This window comes from Gavialis gangeticus, unplaced genomic scaffold, assembly GCF_001723915.1.
Source record: "Gavialis gangeticus isolate Ggan-Ray unplaced genomic scaffold, GavGan_comp1, whole genome shotgun sequence".
Lineage (NCBI taxonomy): Eukaryota > Metazoa > Chordata > Crocodylia > Gavialidae > Gavialis > Gavialis gangeticus.
Genome location: NW_017729019.1, coordinates 1,147,956 through 1,158,100, shown reverse-complemented (window position 1 = coordinate 1,158,100; position 10,145 = coordinate 1,147,956). Strand labels below are relative to the sequence as shown.

At 51.3% G+C, this 10,145-nt stretch overlaps 1 protein-coding gene across 2 annotated transcripts in view; it reads right to left on the bottom strand.

Annotated features, from left to right (window-relative positions):
* Nucleotides 1–10,145, bottom strand: part of LOC109295132 (receptor-type tyrosine-protein phosphatase V-like) — an 81,853-nt gene that overhangs the window by 26,919 nt on the left and 44,789 nt on the right. For both annotated transcript variants that reach the window (XM_019513792.1, XM_019513793.1), the window contains exons 22-30: nucleotides 9,836–9,956; nucleotides 8,582–8,629; nucleotides 7,741–7,834; nucleotides 5,986–6,076; nucleotides 4,901–4,977; nucleotides 3,772–3,906; nucleotides 3,052–3,174; nucleotides 2,171–2,331; nucleotides 1,502–1,637 (exon numbers count right to left, since the gene is read on the bottom strand). In XM_019513792.1, coding sequence (XP_019369337.1) covers nucleotides 1,502–1,637; nucleotides 2,171–2,331; nucleotides 3,052–3,174; nucleotides 3,772–3,906; nucleotides 4,901–4,977; nucleotides 5,986–6,076; nucleotides 7,741–7,834; nucleotides 8,582–8,629; nucleotides 9,836–9,956 — 986 coding nt within the window. The remainder of the gene's footprint in view (nucleotides 1–1,501; nucleotides 1,638–2,170; nucleotides 2,332–3,051; nucleotides 3,175–3,771; nucleotides 3,907–4,900; nucleotides 4,978–5,985; nucleotides 6,077–7,740; nucleotides 7,835–8,581; nucleotides 8,630–9,835; nucleotides 9,957–10,145) is intronic.

The following is a 10,145-nucleotide window of genomic DNA, read 5'->3' as shown; positions in this document are numbered from 1 at the left end:
AGTAGGTTTAGATTAGACATCCGCAAGAACTACTTCACAGTTAGGGTGGCTAGGAGCTGGAACCAACTTCCAAGGGAAGTGGTGCTGGCTTCTACCTGGGGGGTCTTTAAGAAGAGGCTTGATGCCTACCTGGCTGGACTCATTTGAGTCCGGTTTTTCTCCCGCCCAGGCAGGGGTCGGACTTGAAGATCTACAAGGTCCCTTCCCACCCTACTTCTATGATTCTCTGATTCTCTGATTCTGGAGGAGTCCCATGCCAACAAGGACTATTTGGGACGTGAATAAGCAATGAGCAGCACAGCACAGCCAAGCAGCAGGTATTCACACAGCCCTATGGAACTGACTGCCGCAAGATGCTGTGGAGGCCAAAACTAGCCAAATTCAAAAGAGGATTAGACAAATTGATGCAGAACAGGTCCACTGGAGGGAATGAAGAATGACAGCAGGGCTGCAGCCTCCAAATTAGGACTTCCTAGGCCTTACATGCTGGAAACAGGGGGACAGAAGCAGAGGACAGATTAGTCTGGACAGGCCTTACACAAACACACTTCCCCTTAGCGTCCACTCTGAGCCATGAGATACCGAATACTAGATGGACCTGTGGTCTGACCCATCATGGCACCTCTTATGTTTTTATAGGCTCACCCTAGGCCAGCTGAGATTGCTTCTCTCAGCAACAAGCTCTCCAGCCATTCCTCCCTGGGGATTGCCCCCACCATCTCTCAATGGGCAAGCCTCAGCTGTCTCATCCCTGGGTGCTTTAGGCCAAGGTGCTTCATACTGGGCCAATTAGGAAGGCCCTTGGCTCTGGGGATCTATGTGTTCTTTCACTAGGTTTGACTGGGCACTAGGGGCATTTGTACACATGGTTGCACCACAGAGCTGGGGGCTTTTAAAAGCTCCTGGCACTGCGGCGTGTGCATTTTTATAAATAGCAAAATGCATGTCAGCGCTGAGAAAATGGTGGTGGCACACTTCTGAACTAAAATACGTCAAAGATGTTTTAGTTCCAAAGTGCGCCACTGCCATTTTCTCAGTGCTGATTAGTATTTCACCCTTTATACAAATGTATGCTACGCAGCGCCAGGTGCGTCAGCTCACATACAGAACAGACTCAATTAAATGAGTCTGCTCCAACGTGCTGGATCTCCAGTGTGTTGGAGCATTCAAATGTATTTGTATAAATGCCCAAGGCTCTTGGGAGCAGGGAGGTGGGCAGCTCTCCCATAGTGGAGCTGAAACACTGGGGATTATCTACAGCTGGAGCTCACAGCTCATGTCTAGTTTAGGGTGCCAGTCTCTCTCAAGGCAGCCCTGGCTGTGTGCTCAGAGGTGAACCCCTAGCAGCACCATGCAGCAGCCTTGGGGATCAGCTCAGGGGTGGCAGGACCATGCTGTATTGCAGAGGGACAAGAGGGCTTGCCCATCTCTTGTCTCCTTCCCAGCCTAGCATCTTATATGGAGGGGGTCAGGACTGAGGGAAGGAAGTCAAGGAGCTCACCAGAGTCTGAATCATCGCATAGCGGCTCATCCGCATGGAATAAATGGTGCCAAATACATCCACCACCTTCTCCTGCTTCATCTGCTGCAGCAACCGGTCCAAGGCGATGAAGGTGCCAGAACGGCCCACTCCTGCACTACAAGAGCACAGGCAGCAAGGGGTTAATCCTGGCAGCTCCCCTAATGTGGACTCCTCCTCCTGTCACCAACTATCCAGAGTCCCAAAGACTCTGCTCCCCATTGCAGGTGGCAGGGATCCCTGCAGACCAGAGGGCAAGGTTTGGAGATGTATGGACACTGCAAGGAGATGGCCTTGATCTCCAATGGCCAAATCTCCAGTGGAGTCTCCTGCCCCAGAAGAGCCCTGAGGGATGTGGGGTTGAGGGGCAGTTCTCGGAGTTGTCCCAGAAGGGTACAAAAGTACTTCTGTGTTCTCCAGCCTTGGGGGGATAGTGCTCATAGGCACACTGCTTGTATTCACCAGCCCCACCTCAGAGCCATCTTCTGCTCCAGGCCTGACCCCAGGCTTCTGCCTGTGAGGTTAGTTCCTACACCATTCTCACATACAAGGAGGAGCCCAGTCCCCTTTTTCTCTTAGTGTAGGCAACCTTCCCTCCCCCCCGTTTATCACCAACTCCATCCCAACAAGCCGATGCAGTCTGGGCCTTACCTGCAGTGTACCAGTGTTGGGCCAGAATCCTTTGCAGTCTGGATGTGTTCTCGCACCAGCTCCCTGAAGGCAATAATGGAAGTTGTGGACTCAGGAATGCCATGGTCAGGCCAAGCTGTGTAGTGTAGATGGGTCACACATCTCTCCACCTTTAGGCCCTCCTGTCACAGACAATGGCTTTTCGTTAGCGTGCAGGTAGCAAAGAGCTGGCAGCACAGGCCGGGCCAGGCCTGCAGGGATTAGGCACATGGGAAATGGATGTCTGGAGTTTCTGAAGCCCATGGATATCCAGTGAAGCTCCCACTGAATTCCTTCTGGGGCAGAAACTGGTTTCCAGCATTTAGAAAGACCCATGCCACCATCCTGCTTGGTTAGCCCTTATCTAGGAGACCTCCCAGGAGGCTGTTGATCTTTAAACTGGACCACACCTGTGGATCCCAGTAGGTGGAGGGAGGGAGCCAGCTTGTCTTTGCCTGCACTTCGGTGCGTGTCATCTTTGCTGCGGTTTAGAAGCAAACCACCCTGGGAGCAGAGGGAAAGTGATGGCAGGGGAAGTGAAGCAATAAACGGCGGGAGAAGTGGACTGGTGGTGATGAATGAAAGGGGATCAAAAGCCACGTTCCCTGCTAGCACCATTATTATTGACAATCCTCCAGGGGAGTGTAAGTCAAGACAATTCTTTCCAGTGGTGGACTAAACTTGTCTTGAATCCAGCTGCCCACAGGTGCAGGGATACCCTGCCAACCCTGGGACGTGCCCACATCCAAAGCACACCCGCAAGCAAACAGCCAAGCAACATCAGTCTGCCAGGCTCACCCCACCACAGCACTCCAATCTCATCACCCACAACAGGACTGGGCTCTTCTCAGGTATCTACTCACATGCCAGAGTTTGAACTCACGCGTGGTCCACTCATCAGAGCTGCTCTGGGTCAGCAGGTGGACGCGGATCTGCCTGTAGGAGACGGGAGCAGATTCCGAGGGCCAGTAGTGATCACACAGCACCTAGAGGGCAGCAGCATGGGGTCATAGGGACACCAGCACCAGCAGGGAAATCACCACACATTTGTTGGGGAGAGGAGCCAAGCTAAGGCCCCAGAACTGAGCACGCCAACTCCGATCTGGGTCCTGGGTCACATCTCATCTTGTGGGGGAGCAGAATCCCAGAGCACATAGGGGAAACACAGACCAGTGGTTGTGAACCAGTAGTCACATTACATAGGGCCCTACTGTGTGCCTTTGGCCCATTGCCATCTCCTTGCCCCAGAGCTTTCTCTTCTGTAAAAAAAAATCTTGTGCAGTTCCCCCTCCCAGAAGGGCAGGAGTGTTTGGCAGGCCCTGTGCACCTTGTGGTTGGAGATGGGTTATCACTGCCAGCTGGCAATTAGGACAATGGCACTTAAGAAAAACTGGGGTGGTGGATACTGCCTGGACAGTTCCCTGCTGCTATTTCAGTCCTGAGCCCAGCCCTACCAGTGTCCTACAGGGCACACACTAGAGCTCTGCACAGCTGCTTGGACATGACTAGGAGTTGGATGGTGGTTCTGTGAAGGTGACTCTGAGCATTTGGGATGCAAGACCTGCAGGACGTGCCAGACCTACCCGCCCATTCTCCATGCCCACTGTCAGCATGACAATATTACAGACATTCTGCTCCCAGACCATCCTCCAGAAGTCCTCGATGGTTTTCTTCAGAGGTCCCTGGGTGGCAATAAACTCCTTTTGGGAGGTGTAGCCCTGTGACAAAGACCAGAACAGAGGAGTTATCACTTCCCAGAGGTAGCTAGGTCCCAAAACCAGAACTTACTTGGTGACCCAAGTCCTTCCTGGGAAGGGGAGATGTCCGCTAATCTCAGCACTCTTGGCAGCTTGGACATGCTCCCTGGGCAGAAGAGTCCAATGGACAGCTATTACATGATGCACTGAAAGAGGGGGTTCCCCCACATGCCAAGTACATCTTCTGGCACAAAAGAGAGACTTGTCTTTGGGAACTTTTCACTCCTACAGTTGGCCTTTAGGAAGGTCAAGACTAAAGGGCTCTTCTACCTTCCTCTGAAGCATCTGGGGCTGATGGTAGAGTTGTACTGAGTGATGAAGATGGGCAATGGGGCTGCATGGCTTTTGGTCTGATCCCATGTGCAAGTCGTATGTGTCAATATTCACTGCCTTGAATATGCAGACACAATGCAAGTACACACATGTACACACACGTGCACATGTATGCATGCATGCATGCATGCAAGTTGCCCATTGGCAGTTACCTGGGTAAATCCCCTGGGTGGGGGATGTGGGAATGGGTTGCAGATCATTGAAGTGCAGCGGCACAGATTAGAAGGAGATAGAGCAGACAGATTAGGCAGGAAATCTAGAGAGGCTGAGAGAGATCATCCTCAAAAGAGAAAACAGAGCAGCAGTTGTCAGATCTTCCTTTCCCAGCAGCACGCGCACACACACACACACACACACACACACACACTCTTGACTTTTTAGTACCCACCCTGCAGCTCCACCACAACACTGAGGCCAACACACTCCCAGCTACTCTAGCATCCCTCCCCCCTTCCAATTCCAACCTACCCTGGCTTCCATGGCCTGCCAGTCACATCTAGCTGAGACCTCTGTGACCCATGGCTGGTTATTGGCTCTCTGTCCATGCCAACTACCCCCTTGTGAAAGAGGCTGCCCAGCAGAGGCTGCAGTGGGAAGGCAACAGAAGCAAGGGGGCACTCACAGGGACAAAGTTGGCATTGATGTAGTCAGAGTGGGGTTCCCCATCCAGCTGGCTCAGCCTGACTCTTGAGTGGTCATCTGCAAGAAACCAAACAGCCATTACCCTCCTCCAGCACATCCCTGAGTCTCTGAGACAGACCACTATCCATCAGGGGAGGCAAGACGAATGCAGTATATGCTCTTCCTAGGGCACGATTTGCCTGTGGCAATCATTCAGTAGGTCAGGCTGTGCCTTTCTACCAGGCAGGGTATACCAGACTTGCTGGTTAGGACTGAGGCCTCCCTACCACGTGCATTGCCCCGTCCTTCCAAGCACATCAACATTTTGAAGAAGAAATCCCAACATCACAGCAGAACTGGTTCAGGCCAGGGTCCTATATGGCTCTGCCCCTTTCCTTCCTGTCACGGTGTCCGTGGCACTCTCACCCACCCACTTGGATCGTTGCTGTGAGGCCAGTGCTAATCCGTGAGCTGTTGGGGATGGGATACTGAGAAGGGGCTGTCATACCTTTCAAGAGGCAGGTGACTCATAGCAAGCCCCAAGGAGGGATGCCCAGTGTCTGTAATTCCCATCCAGGGCCCTCGCACTTCACACTACAGCCATTCCTGACAGTATTATCTTAGTAGTTGTGTGTTGGCTGCCCTGTGAATAGCATGGAGATAGCCCTCACCTGCCTCCCATGGGCATGGAGCTTGGCTAGGGTGTGCCTGAGACTCGAGAGAGCCTGAGAGAGCTAGGTCTGTCTGTACTACCCCCTTAGGAGGGCACAAGCTAAGCAGGATCCAAGCCCAGAGCAGGGCTCACCTAGTGGCTGGGGACCAGACAGGTAAATGTAGTGGGAAGAGGTGGCTGTACCTAAGCTCTGCTCTGCAGCCTTGTGAAGAAGGTGTATGTCCCATGGCTGGCAGGCTAGATGGAATGGGGGTGCTAAGTGTGAGATCCCCAGGGAGAGGCCCAAGAGAGGAACTGGGTACTGTGCACCCTCCTACATGTGAGACCTCCCAACACTCACCTGCTAGAGGCAGGGGCATGGGGAGGGAGAATGCCAAGGCTGGGAGATGATGGGGCTGGGGTTCTGCACTTACATGGCAGCACATGTGGGTGTCTGTTCTTGGAGGCATTGGCAGGAAGTTCTGCCTCCACCTTAGGCTGCTCCTTCCCAACCTCCTTCAGCTCCTGTAGGACACAAGGGGAAACAGTTGTCAACTGGAGTGATGCCTCTCTGGGAGAAGGGGATGGTGGGGGCCCTCCAGCAAGCTCCCCTGTAAGCACAGCTTGCTAACGGTGCAAAGGGAACTCAATGGAACAGAGAAGACTGGACTCCTGGGGCTGGATCTGATCTCCAGGAAGCAAGTGATTACATGCACAAGTGTGACGAGTGACTTGCAAGGGAGATTGGGGGCCAGGGGTGGAGCAGGAAAAGAAAATGCCAGGAGGGCAGGGGATAGATAGACACCACTAGTTTCATGCTGCTGCATCCCCAGCCCTGCCTGCTAGTCTTTTTCCTGCCATACCCTCTCCTCATAGCTTCTAATGTGCGATTGTGCCTAGTGGAGCAGAACTGCTCTGCTAGTTCAGACCAGCCCCCAGGTGTCCCATTCCCAGGTGATCAGCACTTTTTAAGAGCATTTTCCAGCAACACTTTTTGTTTTTCAAAAAAAAAAAAAATCATTTAATAGATTTCATAGACATTAGAGGCTGGAAGGGACCTTGAGAAACCATTGGGTCCAGCCCATCCACCATAGGCGGGAAGTCAGCTGGAATCAAGTGATTCCAGCAAGAAATACATCAGCCTGTTTTCTGAAGGAATCCAGAGTAGGTGCTTGCACCACCTCTGGGGGGAGTTTGTTCCAGACCCTGGACACACGCACCGTAAAGAACTTTTTTCTTATATCCAGTCTAAATTGGCCTTCCTGGAGTTTATGGCCTTCCTGGAGTTCAAGTACCTTTGAGAGAAAAATCCTGAATTTTTCAGCCTTTTGAAAAGGGTCTGGGTTGGAATGAATGTCAAATCCCAGCTTCTTTCTGTTTTATTATCCCTTCCCCCAACACACACACATTTTCCCTAGTTGAAAAAGCCGAAACAACATTTTAAAAGTGGAGGAAACATGGGAAAATCCCTTTTTACTTTTGTCCTGTTTTGCCATCAAATGCTAGAGAATGAATGAGGGTTGTTGGTTGTAGCTGTGTTGGTCTAAGGATACAGGCAGGCAAGGTTCTTTGGGTGGATGTGATGCCTTTTATTAGACTTAGGCAGCTTCCAAGGCCTGGTGGTGAAACAATTATAATGAGCTCATTCGTGCTGAAAACTCTTGAAGCCTGAACTTCCAGCCCTGCCAGTTAGCCCCGGTATAATACTATAAACTTCACTGAGGCTAGTCTTGAACCCCTGTTCAAGGGGCTCATCAGTACAGCAACACCTGAAGCTCACTCACCCCTAGTTTTCATCGTAAGGTGTAGGGCTAGAGATCCTCTGTTCATTATCAGAGCAGGCATGCACAGACAGTGCCAGAACTAGCTCCCTGTGCTCTTCCTAAGGTGTGCTTCAACCTGACCTGGAGACACCACTTTCAGGAACAAGAGAGAAGTCCATTTGGTTGGCATGACCTGTTCAGCCTTTGACCTCTGTCCAGATGGTGTAGACAGGTGTCGACTAGGTTGCCAATCCACTATGAATTGGACTGGGAACCTACAATTCATTTCCACAGGCTATGCAAAAAGCCACACAGCTAATAGTTGGTCATGACAGACCTGGGTGGGCTGCATTTGGATTTGAACCAGGCATCTAGAGGAGAGGTGAAATCTCATCCCTAGACTCTTCCCTCTTAAGGAACGCTCACCTCAAACTCCTGGAAGAAAGCATTGTTGGCATTTGCTGTCTTCATCTCGTAATACTGTTTGAAGCTCTGTATGGGAACTGGCCGATGCACGTTTCTGCAGGAAGTAAGACTCATAGGAAAACATGCTATTGCTGATAAGAGATATGCAGTGTCAGCTCCCTTCCCTTAGGGACAGGCTGCCCTGTCAGGCTCATTATCAGGGGGCCAAGGAGAGCCCCCAGCATTGCGGCATGCAGTACTTTGATCTCCTGTGCCATTTTGTTCTGGGATGGTTACAAACTCACATAATCCCCTGCAGAGAGGGCCCCACAGAGGGTGGCTGTACACTTCTTCACCTCCTGTCATAATGGTCTCCTGGCTGAAGCCTGGACCCCTAGCTTGCAGACCCGAAAGTAGGAGGGCTGCAATCTGCCTAGCAGGAACAACTAATGGGGCTTCTCCTTTAGCCCAAGCTGATCTCTCTGTGCTGGAGACTAGCTTCACTCCATTGGAGCATATTGAGATATATCTGCTGGAGGCATCTCAAGGTGATGAACACTACAAGGAGGCCTGACATCCTACTGCAGCAATCTACATAGAGCAGTGACTCGGAACCGATTTAGACAACAAAAGCTTAAGCAGGTGAGCAGCAGGGAAGCTGCAGGCACTTTAAAAATTTACTTAAAGGATGTGGTTGGCTGAAGCTTGGACTCTGCAGCCTGTAGGCCTAGCACAGTGCAGTTGTGGAAGTGTGGGGCTGAACCGAGTGATCCAGGACCTGGGACCTGGGGAACTAAAGAGATAATAAAGCATGCCCCCTCTCTGACAGATAGTATGTGTGTGTGAGAGTAGCACCATTTACCTCAAGCTGTAAGTTGTCATTTCTTGGGGTAAGTTACTCTTCTTGTTTCTGAAAAGAAAACATGGCTAACGTCACTTTTTCCTCCAGCAATGCAAGCTGAGCCCAGGCATATCGGGCACCTATACATGTGCAGAGAGGCTGCTCTGATGCATAGAATCATAGAAGTAGGGTCGGAAGGGACCTTGTAGATCTTCAAGTCCGACCCCCCGCCTGAGCGGGAGAAAAGATTGGACTCAAATGAGTCCAGCCAGGTAGTCTTCAAGCCTCTTCTTAAAGATCCCCAGGGTAGGAGCCAGCACCACTTCCTTTGGAAGTTGGTTCCAGATCCTAGCCGCCCTAACTGTGAAGCAGTTCTTGCAGATGTCTAATCTAAACCTACTGTCCAATAATTTGTGTCCATTGTTCCTTGTCATGCCAGGAGGCGCTGGGGGAAACAGTGTCTCCCTCAAACCCTTCTGGTCCCCTCAGTGAGTTTATAGACAGTCATCAGGTCCCCCCTCAGCCTTCTCTTGTGAAGGCTGAACAGGTTTAGGTCCCGCAGTCTTTCATTGTAGGGTCTGCCCTGTTGTCCCCGGATCATGCGGGTGGCCCTCCTCTGGACCCTTTCAATGTTGTCCACATCCCTCCTGTAATGGGGCGCACAGAATGGGGCGCATTGTAATTATAACGTGTCAAAACAGACTTGATTAATCGAGCCTGCTGCAGCGCGGTAATTACTGCGCTCTAGCAGACCCTAGCATCACATATATCAGCATCCCCATGCTGAAAAATGGCAGTGGGGGGCGCTTTAACTAAAGCTCATTTGACGAGCTTTACTTAAAGTGCTCCCACCCCATTTTTCAGTGTGGGGACGCTGATACACATGATGCTCTGGGTGCTTTAATTAGAGAAACTCTTGGAGCCACTCTAATTAAAGCACCCTCCCCCCCACCTCACCTCCCAGAACACATCTATAAATGCCCATTGTGTTTTGTTCCCTCTTCCAGCTCAGGGGTATCTTGTGAGCAGAGTGTAGCTCCCACACACTTAAAAAGATTTCTCCGTGAATTTGTAAACGTCTATGGATTAAGCAGAGCTGGAGCTGCCTATTCTGTACCCAGCCTATCCCTCCCAGTGAGCATCTCCACTAGCTCCATAGCACCCCATTGTATAGACTCCTTTCACAGGTTAGCAGCAGGTCTTCCCCCCATTGCATGGGCTTGGTTTTCAAGAAGGCTACTGTACCAAGTTGCCCTCCCATTCTCATTCCCTTACCTTTTGGCTCGTGCTCGCTTCCAGTAGATCAATCCAAAGATTGCTATGAGTGTCAGGAGAAAACCTACGATGACTCCAGCCACGATTGGGATTGGAAAAGGAGGTGGATCTGCACCAGCAGCTGAAGACCAAGACCAGAGAGTCCTCTGTTACCCTGTGGCACTGCATTCCTGGAGTCCCTGTGTGCCTCACACCTGACCTTGGCTTCTAACTTCATGCAGGGAGCCTTCCCCGCAAGACTTGCCCACCCCAGGTTCCTGCCCAGGATCACCAGAAACTGGGATCACCAAACATCAGCTAAAATCAAGAG